A 24,384-nucleotide genomic window follows, 5' to 3' on the forward strand; every position below is an offset into this window, starting at 1 on the left:
TTGGGGCTTTAGAAGAGCTGTTTAGGCGGTCAGTGCGCGAGTAACAAAAAAGACCCAAAAAGACATCAGTTAAAAGAGTGACTTCAGTGGCGTAGCAGCAATGCGTTGAGTAATTTTGAAGGAGTTAAAATGGCGACAAGGAGTCTGGGGTGCAATGTATGGGGTAACTGGAAGGCAGCGGCATGGTCTTTCAAGGGATGTTAGCCCCAGTAGCTCAACATAGGTATCGTTACGGCTGTATGCAGAAATGGCGATAGCCTGTGTGGCTGAGGTGCCGACAAAGGTATACTGGTGTCTGGGACTTTGGAATGTGTTGGTGGGGGTATAAAAATATATAATAAAAAAAACAGACAAAAATGGGGGGCGGGGGACAAAAACCAGAATAACAAATAGGAGGGTGACATGCGCAGAAGCGGGCAGGGGCAGCTGTACTTGGGAAAAGGGGATCGTACAGTAAAAACATGAGAGTATATTAAATTGAGTAGTAGGCAGGAAAAAAATTTAGAAATGGAGGAATAGGTGAGGTTAAGAATTAAGGTTAGCTGGTGGCATAATGTGTTTTGTGCCTTGGTTGATGATATGAGAATTTCAAATTTAAGTTACCGCCAGTGGCGTAGCAACAGGGGGGGCCGGGGGGCCGTTGGCCCGGGGTGCAAGGGGCCAGTGGGGGGGGGTGTCATATACGTCTGAAGACACCCTCTTTCCGCCGGCTTGACTGGGCGCAAATAGCAAAGAATGCTCTGGTATCCAGTAGCCCGAGCTCATGTACCCGATGGGTTGCGCCGCAGAATTGTCGGTTGCAGCTCTATCAACACCCCACGAAATAATTGCACGAAAGTGCGGGCTAAAAAATTTACTTCGCAAAATGGTCGCTGAACTACTCGCCTTAGCGGAACGTTTCATGTGGGGTGCGCTCGTGCCGTGCGTTCATGCTGGGAGCAGGCGTCGCTAAACATACAGTCAGGCGTTGTAAGGCGTTGAGGCTCTTGGGTCCCTCTTCCGTTCCGAACGCGCAGCGAAGACGAACAAAAACAGCAGCGAGAGGGCGTGTAACGAGCGCGCCCGGCGCACGCGTTTACGGCGAAGCGTTCGTTGCGAGTGACATTGCATAAGTGCGGCCGTGAAAAGTCGCAAACAGGATTCTCTGGATCGTCTTCAGACTCGGTGCCTGGAGTTCCTGGAATTTATCGCCAAATGGAACTTCTTACTTACTGTTATCTTTCACTTGTTCCTCACGATCTGCGTGTCAGTTGCATTATGCGAAAGGAACTTTTCCAAGTTAAAGCTGATGAAGACATCTCTGCGCTCCACCATGAGTGATGAAATGCTGTCAAACATGGCGATACTGACCATAGAAAAAGAACATGTAAAAAATATATAATCTTTACTACTCTAATGAGTTTGCAGAAGCGAAGTGTCGGAAAAAGAACTTCTGAAGGAAATGTGTCCTTACCGGTCATTACTTTAGTGCAAAAAGGCTCGATGTCCCACCATGGTTTGTGCATCGACAATATGTATACTATGTTCTATTTATCAATTTTGAATCGTTGTATTCGTTCTTTATCAGTTTCGCGTTGTCCAATAAAAGATATTTCTCTTAGTCCTAGCTAACCGTTTCTTTATCATTTTGTTGCTGTGTGACTTCATGTCACAAGTGCAGTGTCTGTGTCAGCTACACGGAATTTTATTAAAAAAGAGATTAATTTTGTAATAATATTTCCCGATATTCTATGACGTTATGTGTCTTTGTGATTACTAGGAACTCGGTAGCGTGAAAAATATGGCAGATAAGTTATAACCATATCCTGAATAATCCTTTAATTAGTACTTATAGAGGAAGCACTTCAATTCGACAATCGAGGACTCAAAGTCATATTATTAACTCAAGAAAAACTTCTTAAACAAAATCGTTTTGGGTGCTACAGCCTACAGTACTTTGGCACTGCGGGGGGCGCCCAGTATGGCAGCAGCGACAGAAATATTAAATAGTGGACCAGTGACGTTGATCCCTCAATCATCTCCATTGCGAGTGCAGACCAACTGTAGTGCAAGCTTTCGTTGGCACGGGCTTCATCACGGCCTTTTTTATTATTATTATTTTTTATTTTTTTATGGTGGCGCCAAGAATCGACGCGAAGCGTGCTCTATTCTCTCCCCAACCTTGAGGTGGTACCGCAGCTCGTGTAATCACGTTTGTCCGTATAGCAGCAAATAAAAACAAGGCTTTATTGATCAGAATAAAAAGAACTCGCAATTGTAATAGCATTGGCGCCCGCGCCGCAGGGAGGCAGGTGCCATTTTCTAATAGGGTGGGGAGATCAGCGTCACTGACACACAATTTAATTTTCGTGTTCGTTCAGGGCTGCCCACAGCCAAAATACTGCCCGCCATAGTACCTACGACGATTTTTGTGAAGTTGTTGTAGGGCAAGATATCAATGTCGGGCTTCAATTTTGCAAATGCAATATTGCCGCTAAAATTGGTAATTATAACTTTATAAAGATATTTTTTGTTACCTGTGACGTGAGCCACGTTTTCCACGATGCCGCATTTGTATTGGCTGCCAAGCCTTACAGTCTGACAGAAGATGTGCACATGCGCTTATCGCAAGTTGTCAGTGCAGCACCCTGTGTTATTTGGCGCAGAAAAAACAGCGTGTATACATGCTGCATTCGCGATCTCTGGGAAAGAAAGCGAAGGAGAGGGGGACCCGTGGGACGTGCACGGTATCCAAGGTGGCTGTAGTGGTTATGAAACCCGGAAATTGTCGACATCCTCGCCTTCCTCGACTACACCCGGGTGGGGGGGGGGGGGGGTGACAGAAGACCTATGGGCCCCGGGTGCAAGACCACCTAGCTACGCCACTGGAAAGATTCCAAGTTGCCACATGCCAAATTGATTCCCATCGGGTGTAGGAAATTAAACTTGTGCATGAGGTATGATTCCGTATATTTCCTTTTGCGAGGTGAACAAAAATTTGTTTATAGTATATAGAACCTTGCTTTGTCGAATATATGACCATGTTCATTGAAATGGCTGGCTACTGCTTTAGGTAAGTTGTGTTTTGTATCCGCGTGGTGACCATTGAGTCTTGTATGAATTTGTTGTCCAGTCTCACTTGTGTATTGTTTGCTACAAGTGGCACATTCTAGACAGTAGACTACATTGCTTGATGTGCAGATGAAACCCAAAGTTACCTTGTGTGAGTAATTCGACGCTGTACTTTTTACTGTGGTAGTTGTTTGAATATGCTTGCATGTAGAGCACCTGGGGCGGCCACAGGGACCGGTTCCCAACTTTGTCTTTGTCCTTAGTTTGGCATGCACAAGAATGTCTTTAAAATTACTGTTGCGTCTGTAGGTTACTCTGGGCGGGTCGGAAAAAAATTTTAAGTTTCAGGTTGCTGGTGAGAATTGGGTATTATTTACTGAGGATGTTGTTCACGTTTGGGAGTGCATGAGAATTCAGTAGGAAGAAGAGGCGTTGTTCTTGTTATCCTCGGGCGGGGCTTGAGGACCTCGGCTCGGTCAAGTTTGGTTGCAGCGGCGTAGGCTTTTTGAAGGTCACTGTTTGAGTGGTTCCTGCTTGATAGGGTTTCTTTCTTTTTTTCTCTCCTTTTCTTTCTTTTCTTTTCTCCCCACCTTCCCACTCTCCCGCTCTTGTCCCCTCGTCTTGGGAACCACGTTCACAGACGTCAGGTGACAGCGCTCATTTTCTTTGAAGTCTCTCCCTTTACAACCAGCCGCCACCAACAACAACCGCACGTGACGTCACTGCACTAAACCTTTAAAACTAACATGCCGAGGATGACGAGGCCGCCTTTGACGAAGATAGGTCCTATCGAAACGTTGGCCAGCCTTTCTGTGGCACCTTATTCCTGTTTATAACCTTTATACCACAGTGTGCTATTCCATCTGTCAGCCCCTTTCTTGATTTTGAAATGAAATCGAGGGTTCGACGGAAGCCCGTCTGGTCGGGATGAAGCATTGAAGAAATAAAACGAAGGACACCGACACCAACAGCGAAGCTGAAACGTCTTTTAGATTTATTCATTTTTAGCACTTCTGTTGGTCGGCGACCTTCGTTTTATTTCTTTCTTGATTTTGGATTAATTTCATAAATGTAATTGATTACAGTTACCGATTACCACCGTATGAAAGTAATTGAAACAGTTAGTAAAAAGTAATAGATTACTTTAAAGGGGTCCTGCACCACTTTTTATCGAAGTGGAAAAATGCGCTTGAAGTTAAAATAGGCTATTTCAGAAATACTTTGCCACAAAAAGTACTTCAGTGCGTACAGCCGAAGTGGAGTTATTGGCAATGAAATATGCCCTTCGTGGTGTTTCCACTCGAGTACCTTGCACTGCGAAGGGTACGGCGGAGTGGGGCGTGCCCACAACGCTCCTCCTACTGAACTTCACCATGGCACGCTGTTCAAATTTGATTTTGTGTTTTCACGTAGATGCCACTACTTCCTATTTGACACGTACGACGCGCCAACCGTAAGTCAAATGCGGTTGTCCTCAGAGAGCCGCAGTGCGCTCAACCAGTGGACTCATCATGACACACTGCTGCAGCCGCGATATCTAGACTACATAGCAGACCGCAGCTACAGGCAACTGTAGTGCGTGTGCGCAGCATTTTCTTTGTGCTCGACATGGCTTGAGTGTGTGCTCGCGCCCATATGCTCCAGTCTGACCGTGCAACGTCGTGCGGATCGGCTTTGTCCTATACCAGCTTAACCTACGAATAGTAGCCACATCGAACTTGGGCATCTTGAAGGCTATCAACAGCTCAATATGAAGCAACGTCTCCCAAGGCATCTAGCCAGGAGCACTAGGAGTGGGCACACACTGGCAACTGTATGTGTAGTCTGACCTTAAGTATTGCGTAATTCGAGGCTAGTTGAGCGTTCAAAACTAGTCAAAATTAGTGATACCCACCAGCTACAACAATGATAAGCAGGGTGGCCAAAATTTAATTCCTATGTGGGTGGCCGTAGCCAAGCGTGAGTCGCCTTCTTCCGGAAGTACCTAATTATTCAAAAAGCAGATTTTTGCTTACTTCAGCATATTTATTAATGTTCATCTATAAATACACACATTAACAGCAGGAAGAAGTGCACTCACTCAGACACCCTTCTTGATTGGTGTCAGCCATAGGCCAGTAGCAGCCACACATTAAAGAAATTAAATTATGGGGTTTAACGTGCCAAAACCACTTTCTGATTATGAGGCACACCGTAGTGTAGGACTCCGGAAATTTCGACCACCTGGGGTTCTTTAACGTCCACCTAAATCTAAGTACACAGGTGTCTTCGCATTTCGCCCCCATCGAAATGCGGCCACCGCGGCCGGGATTCGATCCCACGACCTCGTGCTAAGCAGCCCAACAACCTAGCCACTGAGCAACCACAGTGGGTAGCAGCCACATATGGGAATCTGCTATATTACGAAATAAAGCATCCAGAAGGGTGGAGCAGGCTTCTGTCGAAAAAAGAGCATTTGAGAGAAAGCTGACTTCACACTCCGCTTGCAAGATCCACACACTGCGCACGACTGCAAAACTTGGCTGAGATGTCCCCAAAACATAGCTGAGATGCTATACACAGACTGTTTCTTCACCAAGCCTGAAGGGTGGTCTAGGACCCCTTTAACGTTACTTTCCTCTCTACTTTTATTAAAATTGCACAAGTACAGTAAATGACAGGGCTGTGTTGTAATGTACCAATACCTTTCCGACACCACGTACCCGAGCACACGAGGGTTGGACCCTCCCACGTGCAGCCGTGCGCGACTTAGCCGTGTCTGGGGAAAGGCAGATCCTGGGGGTTGAGCCGATGCCAGGTGTTCGGACTGTTGAGGCCCCTCGGCGGAGGCAGCACACCTCTTTGGCCTCTGCTTCACGTAGACGGCACCTCCAGACTGACCCACCTGGGGCAAATCGGCAGTCGCCTTTTCCTCTCCGATCTTCGTCTTTCTCTCTCGCCTTTTTCATCTTTCGTGTCTTCTCTTCACTTTTTATCACTTCCTAGTTTCCTGGCGGCAAGGGTTAACCTTGTGTGGCTAGCCAATCTTGGTTATGTTGTATTTGGTTATAGCAGCGATGTACGGCTGGCATAGGCAAGGCTTCCCTTGAAGGAACCTTTGTCACGTCCCCCTGTTGGGCTCCATGGTGGGTGGTTGGCATTGCTGCCGAAGACCCCATCAACACTTATGGAAAATGCTTTTCCTAAACTCCCTGATCGCCCTCAGAAACGAGGGCACACCGAAGATGTCTTTCAGTTTTTTGGATGCCAAGTCCACAGCTTCCCACGTTTTCATGTAGTTCACTCGGAAAAACACTACAAACCAGTGCACACCATTTCACCGCTCCTTGTATTAAAGTCTTTGACTGATGTTTTTGGTCCCGGTTATATGGCGACGAGGATGGCAAGCGGTGATCTCCTCCTGGAGCTCCACGATCAGAAGCAATACGAGAAACTGCCGAAACTAGTCTCATTTGGAGAAACCCAAGTAATTGTACACCCGCACCGTACTATAAATACCTAATACCACCCGTGGCATAGTTTCAAATGATGATCTGTTGGAGCTAACTGAAGTGGAACTCCTGGAGGGCTTCAGTGAGCAAAATGCGATCAATGGCAGAAGAATTAAGATGAGGCGGGATGGCAAAGAAATCCAAACCATGCATCTAATAATCACCTTTGGTTCAAGTGTCCTGCCCGAGTCAATCGAGGCCAGGTACATTAAGCTCCGTGTTAGGCCATACGTGCCAGATCCCCTCCGATGTTTCAAATGCCAGCGTTTTGGCCACAGTTCGCAGAGCTGCCGGGGCCACCAAACTTGTGCGAAATGCAGTGCCCATGAACACACCTCCGAATCTTACGAGAACACTCTCCACTGTGTAAACTGTGATAGGGAGAACACCGCGTACTTGCGGTCGTGCCCATCCTGGAAAAAAGAAAAGGAAATTGTGACAATTAAAATAAAAAAGAACATAAGTTTCAAAGAGGCACGCAGGCAGGTTTCATACCTGCCCAAGAACGTTTTTGCCGATGTGACGCGTCAGGGGGCAGCGACACATCGGCTACCGGTGGCTGTCCGACCCACAAGCAGCGAGTCTGCAGTTACGCCATCTGCCCCCATGGCGGTTGCAGCTAGCGCTGCTCCGCCACCCCTGCAGAAGGGGCCATCCACCTCCGGGCAGGTGGCCTCAAAGGTCTCGTCGAACGTACCGAGGCCTGTCAAACAATGTGCTCAGAGGAGCGTGTGTCCAGTGCCTCGCAAGAGGCGATGGACACAACGACCAGCCAGATGGTGCCACCAGTGCCAAAGGAGCGGTGAGCCTCCTTCGATCAGTTGAAAAAAGACAAAACCCGCGTCATGACGCCTCCAAAGGGCCCGTGAACTAATCTCACTCTTAAACACACAGCACCAAACACATTTATCATAATAAAAACACAAATACTACACTGGAATGTACGAGGACTTCTACATAACCTCGACGACATTAGAGAACTACCACACAAACACAATCCCAAGTTGCTATGTGTTCCAAGAGACACATCTCAAAAATACCAACACAAATTTCTTCGAAACTACACCATCTTCCGGAAAGACCATGACAAGGCTAATAATGCCTCTGGAGGTGTAGCAGTAGTAGCCGACAAGGCGGTAGCTTGCCAACACGTCACCCTTCAGACACCCCTTGAAGCAGTGTCAGTTCAGGCCACTCTTTTTAACCCTTTGAGGGTCGATTTTTTTCGACATATGCGACCGCCCGGGGTTGATTTTTTTTTATTGCAGATTTCAATTCTTCTTAGGGACTTATTTCGGAAAAAATTCGCCGCAATTTTTCTAGGGTGACCGTAAAGTGAGAAAAAATATTTTGCGTTGGTATATATGTACTCTTCATTCATGAATAACAACAATAAAAAAGGAAATAGACTTATAAGAATTAAAAATTTGATGAATTTTTATACACATAGTTCAAGGCCTTGAAAATGCCCACACGAGAATATTTCGCAAGACCCAATGCTTCGTGCTCTTACACCGATATCTAATATGTACATCCATAGTGTAATCGAACTGCGTAGGGGCGCGCACTCAATAAATTTGTGTGGTTGTGTGCCCGTCAAAAAAGCAAAACGTGTGACAAACTTTCGCTAATCTTCATCTTATCGCCAACCAGAGGCAATTAGTTTTCGCGAGTGTCAAACAAAAAAAAAAGCAGCGGAAACGCATGCACGGCGGCATCCTTCCTATGCGCACCCCTGTGAGCACTGAATGAGCGAGAAAGAGGCGGTCGCCCTTTGAGCCATCAGTAACGAGTTAGCCATCAGTTTTGCAAGCGCAAGAAGCCGAAACCGCCCGCGATAACAAAACCCGAACCGCCACCCGCACGCGCGTGCGGTACTATATAGACGCGTGGGAGCAAACTAGCATTAAAACAAACCATGCAACGAAAACCAAGAGATGGAGGTGTGCGAAAAAAATTCCCTGTATTCCCACAGAGCGGCAGCACATCACAGAAAAGAAAAAGTCAAGAAATGAGCGCACTTTTTAAACGTACAGACGGTGCCATAAATATACGGCATTGACCATTTTCGAACTTGTTCGCGGCGCCGTATATTTACGTCATTGACCCTCAAATGGTTAATAAGTTGGTCACTGTATGTACCATTTATATACCCCCGAGCCATCATATTGAAAAGACAGTCTTTTGTAATCTCATTGATCAGCTTCCCGAGCCTTACATACTCGTGGGAGATTTTAACGCTCATAACACGATGTGGGGAGACTCACGATGCGATGCGAGGGGTCGACTCATTGAAAATTTCCTTTTAACCTCCAGTGCGTACCTCTTTAATAAGAAACAGCCAACGTATTATAATCCACATCAAACTCATACTCATCAATAGACCTGGCGATCGGCTCCGCTACTATCTTCCCTGATTTAAAATGGTGTGTAATTAAAAATCCATTTGGAAGTGATCACTTCCCAGTAACACTGAACTTCATAAACAAGCATGGCTTCCCTCCACACTTCCCTCGCTGGAAACTGGCCTCAGCTAACTGGGAATGTTTTAGGGAATCCACCCACATATTACGGATTTTATAGATAATTTTACTATAGATCATGCTGTTTCATACTTCGCCGCTTTTATCATTGACGTCTCTGAAAAGTTTATTCCTCAAACAAGAGGCACTTCATCATCCAAAAGACAGGTCCCCTGGTGGAATGACGATTGTTGAAAGGCACGGAAGAGACAAAATAAAGCTTGGAGCAAACTACGTGAAAGTCCTACAGCCGAAAATCTAATAGAATTCAAACAGGTTAAATCACAGGGAAGAAGGACGCTACGACAGGCAAAGAAGGCAAGCTGGCAGAGGTTTCTCTCAAGTATAAATTTGTATACTCAAGAAGCTAAAGTATGGGATGGGCTGAAAAGGCTAAACGGACAAGAAATGCATCCGTTGCCCCTAGTGAACCATGAAGCGAACCGCTTTGAAGACCAAGCTGACGTCCTTGGCAAACGCTTCCAGTGCAATTCCAGTTCTGATCATTATTCCAAGGCTTTCCTAGAACGCAAGGCTATCGACAGCAAATGCAGACAGAATGAACCCTTTAACGTGCCTTTTAACATTGCCGAGTTGAGAACCTCCCTGACTGCATGTCAGAGCTCTGCACCTGTACCAGACAGGATCATGTACGACATGATTAAACACCTCCCCAGTGATACTCAAATTACTCTGCTAACACTTTTTAATGCTATATGGTCTGCGGAGTACCTCCCTACTGCATGGAAAGAAGCCCTTGTCGTTCCGATTCTGAAACAGGGCAATGACCCCACATTAGTAACAAGTTACAAGTTAGTAACAAGGACCATCACAGCCAATACTGGTCTGTTGCTGTCAGACATTTCGATGGGTGCTTAGGCAGAGCCTTGCCTTTCTTGCCTTGCTGATGAACTCATTCGTCTTAGCTTGAGAGCAAAATCAAGCAGTTATGTTCTTGTTGCCCTTATCTTTGGTAGATACATGATGAACAACATCTATATCAAAAGACGTTATGGGGAATCCAATTATACTGTCAATTGTCTCTATGAAAACCATGCAATCTTCACCTTGAGTACAAGGGATGCCTCTGATCTCTATGTTATACAGATGCCGCACATAGACCTCTGATTGCAATCGGGGCCCATCTGGATTGGGTTTCTTGATCGTGATCAACACTGGTCACTTCTGCACAGTTTAACGATCCATATATAGTTATTACCATCTGCTGATGATCTGCATCTCTCAGAACTGCATAACACCTCGACTACAAATGTAGATTTGAAAAATATGGTTCAATTTGGAAAATATTTCAATTTTACAGCTTAGGTACTATTGCTGATAAAGAGGTTTTTTTTTATTGAGCTGCCTTCACTTTTTGTTTTTCAGAATACTGTGTGAGAGGGCGCAGATGTCAGCCTGATGACGTCGCAATCATTGGATTGCGATCATGATGCGACAGCGACTGTGTAGCAGTACATGGATCCGGATTGAGCTTAATCTGGATTGCCCCGATCACTATCAAAAGTGCACTTGTGACACCAGTATTATTTATGCATGAATACTGCTCAAGCTCAGGGACATTGTGAGGAAGCGAACTGTTTTTAAATTTGAGGGCTTTGTTTCTTGCCACAAGCCATGGCTTTTTCTCTGTGCAGCGTCTCTACACGGTCATTCAAGAATTTCAAACTGGACTCTAGGCTGTCGGCATGAATCTTTAGCTTGAACACATCAACCCCAGAAGTCTTCATTTTAGCCATGAACTTGTCCACAATTCGATCAGTCATTTGATAGGAGTCATTAAAAAGCCTCAATTCCAGCTCAATTCTTTTTGCGAGCTCAGCACAAGTAAACATATTGGGCTGCTCCAAATAATATAAGAAACACTAGAAGATCATGCTATACAGGGATAGGATAGTAGCACAAAGTGAGGCTTATAGCGCGTGAAAAAGACAAGGACGAAAGGGAGACATGACACACACAGGTGCTAACTTGCAACAATCTTTGCAACAATAACTTGCAAGTTAGCGCCTGTGTGTGTCACGTCTCCCTTTCGTCTTTGTCTTTTTCACGCACTATAAGCCGCATAAAAAGAAATAGCTTATGGGCAGCAGCGACAGTAACAGGATAAAAGAAAAAAAGGCAGATTCTGTCGCAACTAACCTGTGCAAGCAAAAAGGAGTGCATAAGCTGGTGCGTGTTGCACTACTGCCACTGCTGCCAGAAATGGTCAATGGTAGGTGAAGGCTGCCTTCAGGACAGGTCAGCACCACCGAGTGGTCTTTAGGGAGGATCTTGCTTAAGATAAGTACATAAAAATTCCCCTGTGTCTGTGTAGTTCGTTCTTAAATTTCTGTCTTCTCTTGGTGAAACTTGCTAATGTGCCATGCAGACCAGCTGATATTGTTAGGCAGCATATCGCCATGAAACAGGATAAAATAAGCTGCACTAAAACAGTTTGCTGTAAATTATCAACCATTATAAATTTTTATTTCTCCAAACCAAAACTTAACCAGAACAAAATTGAAGCACCTTGAACCCAAACCGAACCAGTATTTCTTTTTCTCGGTTTGTGCCCTGTTTTTCAGGCGTTAAAGCTAACACAATGCAGGGCAGTTATCTGTTTAGAACATGGTGTCGTTTCACTGCTTGTTTTTCGTGTGCAGCATGTGCGAGAACTTCTATGAAACTAAGGCTGCATTGGACCATCACAGCCAAAGCCACGAAGCAAGCCTGCCTTTCCAGTGTGAACTGTGCAAGCAGCGGTTCAAGTTCTCACAGGTAGTGGTGACTCATTACACTGAGGTTGAGCTCTCACAGTAGCAGTTTATGGTCACCTATAAAGAGCATCTTTTCATAATCTCTTGGCGCTATGCAAGGTGCACACAGGTCCTTAAAACCATTGAAAACCCTTGAGTATGTTTTGAAGGCCCTTTAAAGGTCCTGGAATTCTTTATTTGCCTTGAAAACCCTTGATTTCCTTGAGTAATGTGATCTAATATTGGTTATGTGACCCCATTCCTATGGAGGATCAGCATGGAGCCAGCATGCATCCCACTCTAGAAACAATTGCACAGTTTAAGCCACTTGGAACAGTACTGGTTGTAACTATATATACTAAAGGAAAAAAGAATGCAGAATCTTTGCAAAAAAAAAAAAAGAAAGAATAAAAAAATCCCGGCTGCTGCATTTGCCTGCATACCATAAAACTTCTCTGCCCCCACCTTCGTGCAGCACCCCTTCATTCTAGTTGCACCCTCGCATGCCTCCGTCCCGTCTCCCTTCCACTCCTTCGACGTCAGCTCCATCGAGGCAGTCAACTTGTGTTTGGAGAGGGTGGAAGGGAGACATAGTGGGGGGAGGAGGCGCACGATGTTGATGATGTACTAATTCGTGCCATGCGATATGCTTGGCACAAAGGCAAGTGTAACAGCTCACTTTTATTATTATTATTATTATTATTATTATTATTATTATTATTATTATTATTATTATTATTATTATTATTATTATTTCTCAGGATTTTATGTTTCTTCTCCTGTAGGCACAGAAATTAGGTAGCCAAGTAGAACACACACAAATGTTCTCGGTGCCAGGGCTGCGCATTGTTACATCCGAGTATCGTTAAAACTGATAACGCTATGAGTGGGTTCAACTGTTCAACATGGGAAGCCATTCTACATCCTTGAAAAAGGTTTGACAGGACCTTGAAAGTCTTTGAATTTTCGCCTCTGAAACCTGTAAAAACCCTGTAATAGGTACGCAACTGCTGGCAGATCCAGAGACCCCCCCTCCCCTATCTAGAGACGTGTTGGTATTTCTGCACCTTGTAATTAAAATGTTTCTATGGATGTCTCCTCGCATTTTTTTGTGCAACAAGGTTATAAGTCATCAGGTATAACTATAGATTTTTCTTGGAACTTTAATAATTGTAGGAGTGATTTGACTGTACAAAAATGTAATGCCAATGCAAACGCACGCACGCTTCGTACAGCAACTTGCACGATACTGGAAAATCCTGCAGTGAGCGAGAAACACCAGCACTTTGTGCTGGTTCACCTCCCGTGTTTATGCTGTTTTTTTTCATGCCTCATTAGGAACTTGAAGTAATGAAGTCTAGACATTTTGTATATAACTTTGTTTGATTGTTATAGTAAGAAATTGCTACATGGGAAGCCATTCTACATCCTTGAAAAAGATTTGACAGGGCCTTGAAAGTCTTTGAATTTTTGCCTCTGAAACCTGTAAAAACCCTGTAATAGCTATGCAACTGCTGGCAATCCAGAGACCCCCCCCCTTCTCCCTTATCTAGAAACATGCTGGTATTTCTGCACCAACAAAATTTAGTGTGCAGTGAGTGCCCCTCCCTCATAACCTCGTGGTCCCTCCCTTGTCCTTTATGCTTTTTTGACAAGCTCCCACCCTACCCTGTACTTTACCTTGATGCCACGCTGGATCCACCCCTGACGACATAGCAGAAGTGCAAGGAACAGCATGACTACAAGAAAAGGACTAGGATGAACATTTGTGCTTGTTTCATCATTCTGGTTGTGTTGATCTATGTACTTTAGTGCTCACTTAAAAAGCACATGTTGTTAACCATCAGGTTTGCTGCCACATTTTGTAGCAATAGCTGCTATAGGCTCACTCTCCCAGCTGTTCCGATCTCTACCGGTGCTCGTTGCAGGAATCCCAAAGTACTTTTCTAGTTTATAAATTTGAAAAATTCAACAGCGTGCACAGCAAGGATTCAAACTAATAACCCCTCAGATTTATTGTCTAGGGTATTTCACTCCATTTCGCCGATGCCACAGCTGGAAAGCACGGTCACACCTGCCAGCTACTGAGATTATCAAATGCTTTGAGTTACTGGCGCCCTGTAAGCACTTATCCATAAACTAGCACTGAGGTGAAGCAATTTAAATGAAGGCAGCGATGAAAAGCAGAAAACACGTTAAGTAACAGGAGGGAGAAAAGCCGAGTCTTTCCACTTCTTCAACACCTGGAAGCACCACTTCTGCAAACAAACGCGACTCCAACTAGAAATGATTGATTGGTTTCTCTCTAATTATCTCGCATACCCAATATATGGGGGAATATCCGAGAATCGGGCAGAATTATATGGGTTGTCATTGAGTCTTCTTCTTGAGAAAATATTCACACCCACCTGCAGGTGTTTACACCAACCAATTCTGCAAGATATAGTGTGAGATCTACCGCACATGATATTGTATCAAGCATCGCATCACTGCTTCACTTTATAGGCAAAACTGCATCTTTTTTGTAACTGTAGTTGATAAAAAAGTATGGGGTTTTTACGTGCCAAAACCAGTTTCTGATTATGAGGCACGCCGTAGTGGAGGACTCCGGAAATTTGACCGCCTGGGGTTCTTTAACGTGCACCTAAATCTAAGCACACAGGTGTTTTCGCATTTCGCCCCCATCGAAATGCGGCCGCCGTGGCCGGGATTCGATCCCGCGACCTCGTGCTCAGTAGCTCAACACCATAGCCACTGAGCAACCACGGCGGGTAACTGTAGTTGATCTACACTCATTTAAAGGGGCTGTGCAATGCTCTATAGTCAGAAGTATTTGCTCCTCTAGCTTTCCTTTTTCTCGTGTAAGTTCAAAAGTTTTCTGTAGCACAGGCATAGTCTTACCACAACCCGATGCTGCCGTGTTACTCCACATATGCTGCGCCAAACATGTACGAACCCTGATGCTTCATTCTAGGCTCAGGCAGATGACACTTTTTCTTTTTGTGAAATATTGGGAATCTTCAGAAAAATTCCCAAAGAACTGGGGATTCCTTCAGCTTGTGGATTTCTGGCCAATTTGGCCTTGCACTGCAATCTGCTAGCGTTCTGGTTGGCTATGATGCTAGAGTGACTTCCCCGTAAAGCGTTGGTCCCAGTTCGATCCTCAAACCTGGACAGTTTTTTTTCTTCGACTGCAAAGCTTTCTTAGGAATCCACCACATTAGGTTTTTTTTTTTTTTTTTTTTTTTTTAGCTTCGGGCTGCTTTTGTGTGGATGAAAATTTCCTCTTTTCGTCCAGTAGCTCAGTGCCGTATGTGGAATGTAGCATCTAGTGCCTCAGGTTCATACTGACCACTTTTTCAGGGGCTTTCAATTCATCGGAGGTTTCGGCACAGCAAGGAAGCAAAGTCATCGAGCCAGTGGAAGAGTGGAGACCACACATGGCGGCACAGCTGTGACGTCTGCCGGATTCGGTTCAAGTACCAGAGCAGCTTGGCTGCACACAGACTAAACCGGCATGCAGATGCTGAGCGGCTTACTTGCACCTACTGCAGCCGCAGTTTCACCTCGCAGAGTGTTCTGGCTCTGCACATTCGCTCACACACAGGCGAGAAACCACATGTGTGCCCACACTGCAGCAAGGCATTCAGCATACCACACAATCTCAAGAACCATGTTATCACACAGCACACCAAGGAATTCAAGTTCTTCTGTCCACTGTGCTCCAAAGGAGCAGTGAGCCAAATAAAACTGCGGCAGCACTTGCTTCAGTCACACAAAGCTGTGAATGACTCCTCAAGCAAGTACAGAAGAACCGTGATGAAGACAGTTACAGACGTGCCAGATATTGATGACCTTCCCATGTCCCAAGTGGCTGTTGAAAATGCAGCCTCCATTTTGTCACAGATCATCATGTGAACCTCCTAAAGCCAATTTGTAACTGTAGTTTTACTGTATTCACAAAATGAATGGACTTTTAGGACACTTTTCATCAAGAGTAATTGAAGCATCACATAATATGTTATTTGAGTGCTCCTCATGCTGCTTATAAGAAGGACAAGCTGCTGCTGCACTGAGAAATGGTCTGGTAACATTGTAAGATGATGAACGGCATAGCCATTAGTATGTTTGTATAATTTAAGAAGTGAGCAATATGAAAGGCAATTGAAATGTTTGCAGTAATGATTGCTTCCAATTGCCAATGCCATGTAAAAACACATCATGTAGAACTTATTTTTGAATAACAATATTTAGTTGTTGTAGCACACGTTACGCACACTTATGATGTAAGTTCTCAGTAGTACTTCCTATGCCTATATTTATCAAAGTGTATGCATGTATGCATGTAATAACGTGCATTGAAGAGAGGTTCATGTAAGCGCTGATACTATGAGCCACTATGCGTTTGTTGTTAAATAAATGCACTTTATTGTCCTCCCACCCCACCCCAATTCTCTCTCTCTCTCCTTTTATATGATCTTCATTTACATTCATTCATTTTATGTGTATATAAAGATGGGCACACATAGGGGAACTTATCAGATACAGCATATACCTTTCGGGTGCAATTATTTACGTCTACTGAAAACTTGCATTCAATACATTTCTTGCATGTTCAGAATCACGAAAGGCATAAAGCTACAGAACAGATAAAAATTTTCAATTCTTCAGTGAGTTTTCGCAAGTTTACAGAATGTGGACTTCATGTGAGAACTTTCTGCAGGAATGTTAGGTATGAGAACATCAACTATTTCATATCTTTCACACTCAAAAAGAACCTATCCAGCCACTTAAATATTACGCCTGCTGTTAAACATTGGAACAACAGTGAATGTAATGAACCCACCACACGGTGACATCCTGACACCTTGAGAAAACACAGCTGTCTGCTTTCCAACTCATTTTACTAAAGCAATTCAATTCATGCATATTCAAACCTCCACCACATGTTAAATAGAAAGTCTTTTAATATGTATGCGATATGTTTTGAGTACCGTTGTTTTCATCAGTACTTCTGCTCTCGATGCACTCTCTTGGCGTGTATGCACAGTTGTGTATGCCTGAAGTGGTGATATGCTCCATTTCAAGGAAATTAATAATAAAGCAATGAGGAAGTCACTCATGCAGATGCACCTGGTGCTGCACACACACAAAGAATTTTACTCTCTTGGGCTTCTTTTGTCCCCTAATGAAAATCCTCAATCTTGCCTACACTTCCATTATTTAACACTCTACACTCGCTACATTTCTGTCTGGACTTATCTTGTCCCTACGCAATAATCATTTATGTTGTGTGAATTTTTTTCTTTAACTCCATGCTCCTGGTACTTAAAAGTCATGAACGGAATGCATGTATCAGCATTACTGAGAGAGAGAAATAGAAGACAGGAAAGGCAGGGAGGTTAACCAGATGCACGTCCGATTTGCTATCCTGCACTGGGCGAAGGGGGCATGGGGATGAAGAGAAAGAGAGGAGAGAGAGAGCACAGTTTCGCACACAGTGGAAGGTTCGCACCGAGTCTACAGTCTGTTCCCAAGACTTGTTCACTTGAGGTATTTCAGGAGAGCTTTCGTGGCCTTCTTTGCCATAGATGCGAATGACCAGGGTCCAAGGATCTTCATTACGGAAAATGGTCTAGAGTCCAGCTGGTTCAGTGCTGTCTGGAGAACTTTACGCTCGACGTCGTATTGGGGACATATACATAGGATGTGTTCAATCGTTTCTGTGGTTTTGCTAGAGTCGCACATGGGCGTATCCCCCATTCCAATGCGGAACGAGTAGGCCTTCGTAAATGCCACCCGGAGCCAGAGGTGGCACAATACTGTCGCCTCAGAGCGGGAAATTTTTGATGGCACTTGTAGCTTTAAGGATAGATCCAGCCTATGAAAATGACACTTCAGGACATTGGGAGAAGACCAGTATTTGTGGGTCATAGCTTTAGCCACAATATGAAGCTGCCTTGCAGCATTGGTTCTTGATAAGGGCATTGGAACTGATCAGGCATCCAGATGAACAGACCGGCAGCTTCGTCAATGAGGTCATTACCAGCAATACCGGTATGTCCAGGTAGCCACTGGAATATAATTTCATGCCCTTTAGCAATAGCTTGATAGCGATCTTCTTTTATTTCGTGTGTCAGCTGCTCATGACTCCTACGATATATGGCAAAATGCAGACTCTGAAGTGCTGCCTTAGAGTCGCAAAAAATGACCCATTTCGGAGTTGTCTCTTGCAGGAGATATTTGACAGCAGCATGCAGGGCAGCAAGCTCTGCCCTGCATTACACAGCATTCCTGACAAAGTTATGGGTGTGCAGCACTAGAGAAGAAGTGCACGCAAGACAGATTACAAATATTGTCTGGGGACATGGTGAGCTCCAAAGGGTGCATATTTTTTCTTCGAGTGAGCACTAACATTTTACACACCTTAGGGTAATTTTTTTCACAATGATCATCATCAGGACTGTGTGTGTTTCCTTTCTTACCTATCTGTCAGGAAATGCACAGAAGACATAACTAAGAAGTAAAAGACATAGTGCGGAAAGACAAGGACAAATACAAGGGGCACAAGAGACAGGTGCTAAACACAAAACTACAGCTGAAGACCCGATACATATGCCTTTATATGCACATAGTACTGCCTATTGAAACTGATGGCTGTTGACTTGATGTAAAACTCAAGTACAGCAATGAAGTTGTCACTGGTCACCCCTGTGACGTTTTGGAATGTGAATTCATGATTCTTTTTTATTGTGTCACGCACAGCACAACAGTTTACAATGAGGTACAAAATAGAATAAATCCTCGGTGTCAATTGAAAAGTTTGTGAGGCTATTCACTTTTCCCTCTCTGAGTTCCTCGACAATGCTGAAGTAGCTGCAAACAAGGAACAATTCTTCTATATTTTAGGAACTTTGATGCTGTTGTAAGTAACATAGGATGAGGCATTGCCATTAACTTTTCTCCATAATTATCATTCACAGCGGACAGTCTGGCCTGTGTGTTTTTTTTTTTGTGTGTGTGTGTGTGTGTGTTTTTCTTGTAAAGAAGGCTTCTAAGGAACTGCCTGCTGCCTTTTTTGAAGTGTGTCCAGTCTCAAATCCTTCATTAGACTGTTTGCCGTCCTTTTTTTGAAGCTTAAGGTTAGAACTTGTGCGCTTGAAGCTTTTTTTCTCTATAGCAGCTAGGATTTCTTTCCTCAACCTTCCCTTTGGACATGACAATGAACCCCGCTTGTCCCACAATAAAAATCGTAATCAACCTTTTGTGCACTTGCTTGATTTAGCTCACTGCACTCGTTGCTTTCCTGCTGCAGAAATGCTACAGCACGCTGACATGCACATAAGAGTGAAATGTACTGGGCACACAGGGTTACGAAAAGGACCAAAATGTGTGCAAGACGGATATACAAGATAAACTCTAAAGGGAATAATTTTTTTACCCTGAATTCTATGAGAAAGGCATGTTCTAAACGGTGTAATAAAACGTACACTAAAGAAGAGATTACACCCTTAGGGGCATATCTTGTTCCCAAACATAAATCATCGACTGCTTTCTTTGCGTTTCCTTTCTTGATAACTCTGCGCTCGTCAGTTTGTTGTCACGAATGCTGTGTCACGCTGATACTGCGCAAGCCGTTAGTGGCATTGAGTTTTTTACTAAAGAACTGAAAATACCAGGCATGCAGCATTAAAAAATAAAGACACGCAACACAGATTACGATTATTGTTTGCAAACAAGATGAGCCTCGCAGTGTGCAAATTTTTATTAGCGTGTATGTACACCTGCATACAGAAACACTTATGTACCCTGAGCATAAACTGAAACACGAACAGAAAAGGCTGATCAGTATGCCTGGTACATGTAATTACCATATTTGCACGAATAGAATGCAAGTTTTTTTGAGAAGAAGAAGTTTGGTTCGACACAGTCGCACTGCTGTCTCGCTCCCTAGTGTTTTCGAATTTTTTCGGCGTTTTGTCAAATAGATTTGTCGAAGACGTCGGACGACTCGCCAAGGTACCTTCCCTACCGGAGGCCGGGGGGGCCTTCGCCTCCCGTCGCTTCGATAGGAGCCTGCAGAAGAGCCCGATCTGGTAGCGGCGAGAGCTCCGTCATGACTACGCCTGACCTGACACCGGGCCAGAGGCCACCGACTCACCCTGAGAGCAACCGTGACTGTAAGCGATACAAGGCTACAGAAACAGACGACGAGTCTACGCTTATTGACGATCGTGACATAGCTGACATCACAGATCTGGACGATGAAGGCTTCAGGCTTGTGCGTCACCGCAAGAAGAGGACCGTCGGAATCCCAGTGATTGTTACGCCTGCCACAGAAGGAGCCGACCTGAAAAAAGTAAATCCCATTGTTCTGTCTACGGAAATTGAAAAAATTCTTGGCGCATCGCCAGTTAGGAGCCGATTTACTGCTCAAGGAGCCCTGCTTCTAGATGTACAGACAGAAGAGCATGTGAATTCCCTTCTCAGCTGCAAGTCAATTTCAGGGACTGCAATCTCAGCACGAGTGCCCAATTCGTACCTGCAAAACACGTGCATTATTAGAGGAGTACCGAAGTGGTACATTGACGAGGAACTGTTGCTATACCTAAAACCACAAGGAGTTTACCATGCAAGGAGAGTCACGCGACGCGTCCAAATTTCCGAAACCGATTGGGAATCCAGGCGAACCAGCTCCGTGGTTCTTACGTTCGCTCCAAATACAGACCGTCCAGAGAAGATCAACTTGGGCTTCACAAGACACGAGACCATTGACTACGTTGAGACACCACCTCGGTGCTTCAAGTGTCAGCGCTATGGACATGTGGCCAAGTACTGCCGTGGTGAGCAGCGGTGTAAGAGATGTGGAGGACCGCATGATTTCAAAACATGCGCGTGCAGAGAACTTTCTATGTGCAAACTGTAGTGGTGGTCATCCAGCTTGTTATAGCAAGTGTCCTACGCGGGCAGCGGCAATAAAGCGTAAGAAAGCGTTTATCTTGGGGCCAACAGGAAACGATGAGAAAAATACGACGAAGAAAAAGACAAAATCACAGAGAGTCAGACGAAATGAAATGGAGCTCAAAGAGTGAGACTGATTTTCCAAGCCTGAAGCCTTCTCCAGGAATCCAGGACACAGTGGTGCCATCACGCAGCGGACCGGCTAAAACAGTCAAATCAATGAACAGAGGCCCCGTAGACGAGAAGACTGCTGAACAACCGGAACAGCGAAGTTTTGTGTCTGTACTGCAGCGACCCCAATCGCGTTGCGATGAAAACACACCACAGGAGGAATGCCAGCAAGTGCTACGTGCTCTCTTCAAGGCCTTGCGATCACACATAGAGAAGATGCCGGCGAGCTCGATGAAGGAAATGCTCGAAGTAGTCCTGGCTCTCGAGTCAGTGATTCTCAGCTCTGCCTCTTTTTAAAGCACCTAGCAATATGGATGCGGTCAGGACACAATGTTCACCATCTCGTCCGCAGGTGCTACTTATTATGCAATGGAACTGTGCGGGTCTTGCGTGCCATTTACCTGAACTGTCGCTTTTCTTACGCAACATGCCTGTGCCAATATTGGCCCTGTCCGAGGCTGGTCTTCCAAGTTCCAGATCAATTGCTGGTTATGTCGCACATGGAAACCAAAGTATTCCGACATTTCCAAACGGAAGCGCCATGCTATATGTGAGACGTGAAATACCACATTACGTTCTACCAGTTCAAGACCTTTGCAGCAGTGCTTTGGAAGTCACTGCTGTACAAGTGCGGCTGGGAAACCGAAGCCTCAGCGTGGCCTCCGTGTATGTGAGCTCTCGCCTGAAGGTCTCGATGGGAGAAATTATAAGAGACCTCTGCAGCCGCTGTCCAGCTCCTAGGATTATATGTGGCGACTTCAACGCGCACCATACTCTCTGGGGCGACAAGGCGACTGATGCACGTGGAAAGCAAATTGTTAGTGCTTTAAACACCGAGGGACTCTGCGTGGCAAATGACAAACAGCCAACGTTTTTTCGGCCACCGGCCTCTTACAGTGTCATTGACTTGACGTTACATTCAACGGACATCCTCGCATCGTCAACGACTAGTAAAGATAGAATGGGCAGTGATCATTTTCCTGTCTTCGTTAACATTGCTGGATATAGAACCAACGGCCGAAGATCCTGTCCTGTGACGCATTGGGATACATACAGGGACGGCCTAAGCGAATCATCTGGAGACCTGTTCGCGGACATGCTACGTAGCAAGAGATTGGCTACCGCTGAGCTGAAGCTACCCGACCACTTCCCCGCTCCGGATCTAAAGCTCAAAAATCTATGCGCTGCCCGTAGAAGAGCGGAACGGAGGCTGATGAGGACGAAGGGCGACCCACCAATGAAGACTATATATAACAGGATTAACGCAGTAATTCGACGTTATACAAGGAAACTAAGAAGAGATCAATGGGCATCATTTTGTGCAAGCCTATCCGTCTTCACGCCAGTTCCACGGATATGGTGGGTCGTTAATAACCTTGCTGGAAACTTTCGACCAAACAAGCCATTTGAAGCCCTAGCATTGAAGCTAGGCAAGACACTCGCTTGTCTTGCGAATGCCTTCGCTGAAATATACTCTTCCGGAAGGTCAGCCGGCAAAACCAACCTGGCCCCGCCGCTATCGTCGTCTCTAATGGATGCTCCTTTCACACTCAGAGAGCTGGAACTAGCTATGAGCAGCCTCCGACGTCGCTGTGCGGTGGGACCTGACCTTATCAGTAATCAGATGCTGACTAACCTACCGGTTGAGAGACGGCGTGATTTGCTGGCATTTTTTAACCAAGTCTGGGCCAGTGGGGCTATCCCACATTTATGGAAGGTAGCATGGGTGGTACCGGTTCTGAAGCCTGGAAAGAATCCTGCAGCTCTGGACTCATACAGACCGGTATCACTGACCTCGTGTGCAGCGAAGCTAATGGAGAAGATGGTGTGCACAAGACTCACTTGGTATGTCGAGCAGGGTCGAAAACTACCATCGTGCATGACTGGGTTTCGGCAGCGTCTAAGCGCTCAAGACAATGTGCTGGACCTGCTAAGCCACATAGAACATTACAGTGCGGATGGCCTGTCGACACTTGCTGTTTTCATGGATGTTTCTAAGGCTTACGACTGCGTGTCTCAAAAAGCCATCATCAGCCAGTTGCAAGTTATAGGCGTCACGGGTCATCTCTTGCACTTCATACATACGTTCCTCAATGATCGTCGCATCAGAGTTCGTCTTGGCGACACTTTGAGAGATGAAATACGTATATTTCGCGGTGTGCCACAGGGGAGTGTTTTATCTCCCCTACTATTTAACATTGCCATGAGTAGCCTCCCAAGAGTTCTAAACCATCGAACACCAGTGAAGATATCTATATATGCCGATGATATCTGCATATGGGTCTCCGGCTACCAGCATCGCCGCCTCGCACGAATAGCCCAGGGAGCAGTAAAAGCCATTCAGGGCCACTTGGCAGCGATTGGATTATCACTATCAGTAGAGAAATCATCATTCGTACTATTTCCTGGAGTGAAAAGAAAATCTACACGCTTGACGCTGAATTTGGACGGATACCAAATTCGACAAGTCACCAACGTCCTATTTCTGGCCGTTACCTTAGACCACAGGCTACTCTGGCGCCGCGGTGTTGACCACGTTGTGGCGTCATCGTCACCCAGGCTACATGTGCTCAAGCGAGTCGCTGGCATACACTGGGGCAACCACCCAACGTCGATGCTACGGCTACATACAGCGTTGGTTACCAGTCGAATCCTGTATCAGCTACCTCTGATGTCACCCTCAGACAGCCAATACGAGCGCTTAGAAGCCATCCACAGAAAAGGTACCCGACTTTGCCTTGGAGTCCCTCAGACAGCGTCAAACAAGAAAGTGCTCTACGAAGCTGAGTCACGCCCTCTACGACTTCAGGTTTCCCAGGCTCTGATGATCCAGCTCCTACGATTGAGTGAGTCTACGCCCGGTAGAGCCCTCTTACGACGTATAGGTATCAGGCCGCACTCACATTTTTATGCAGCATTGAACACGCTTCGCGTATTAGGATTGCGCTGCTCGAGACAGAGGGAAAAGATAGAACCACCCTGGACATTCGAGGACATCACATGCAACTTAAGTGTACCACGATTGCAATCAAAGAGCTGCATTCCATCTGCAGAAGCCAAGTCATTAGTCCTGGAACACCTGAACACGATTTACCCGAATCGCCTACAAGTATACACAGATGGCTCTGTTAAGGCACACGAAGACCGCTGTGCAGCTGCATTCTATATTCCCTCTCTAAGATATACGTGGTCTGGCCGTCTGGACTGTATAGCCTCGTCGACAGTTGTGGAAGGCGTAGCAATAGCTTCTGCTCTGCGCAAATTAAAGACTTTGCCTCCGCAGAATGTGGTTGTCCTTACAGACTCAAAGGCCGCATTACAACAAATATACCGTGGTTTGCCATCCCTCAAGTTCCCACGCAAATCACTAGTCATCTTGAAAGAACTCAACAACAAAGGCTTCACAGTAAAGTTTCAGTGGATTCCTTCCCA

The 24,384-nt window shown here is 45.3% G+C and overlaps 1 protein-coding gene across 1 annotated transcript in view; it reads left to right on the forward strand.

The window, feature by feature from the left end:
* Positions 1-19,085, forward strand: part of LOC126520919 (uncharacterized) — a 37,403-nt gene extending 18,318 nt beyond the window's left edge. The window contains exons 4-5 of the mRNA XM_050169744.2: positions 11,728-11,842; positions 15,184-19,085. Coding sequence (XP_050025701.1) covers positions 11,728-11,842; positions 15,184-15,738 — 670 coding nt within the window. The 3' untranslated portion in view covers positions 15,739-19,085. The remainder of the gene's footprint in view (positions 1-11,727; positions 11,843-15,183) is intronic.
* Positions 19,086-24,384: the final 5,299 nt, after the last annotated feature.

Source organism: Dermacentor andersoni, chromosome 3 (genome assembly GCF_023375885.2).
Source record: "Dermacentor andersoni chromosome 3, qqDerAnde1_hic_scaffold, whole genome shotgun sequence".
In the NCBI taxonomy this organism is placed as follows: domain Eukaryota; kingdom Metazoa; phylum Arthropoda; class Arachnida; order Ixodida; family Ixodidae; genus Dermacentor; species Dermacentor andersoni.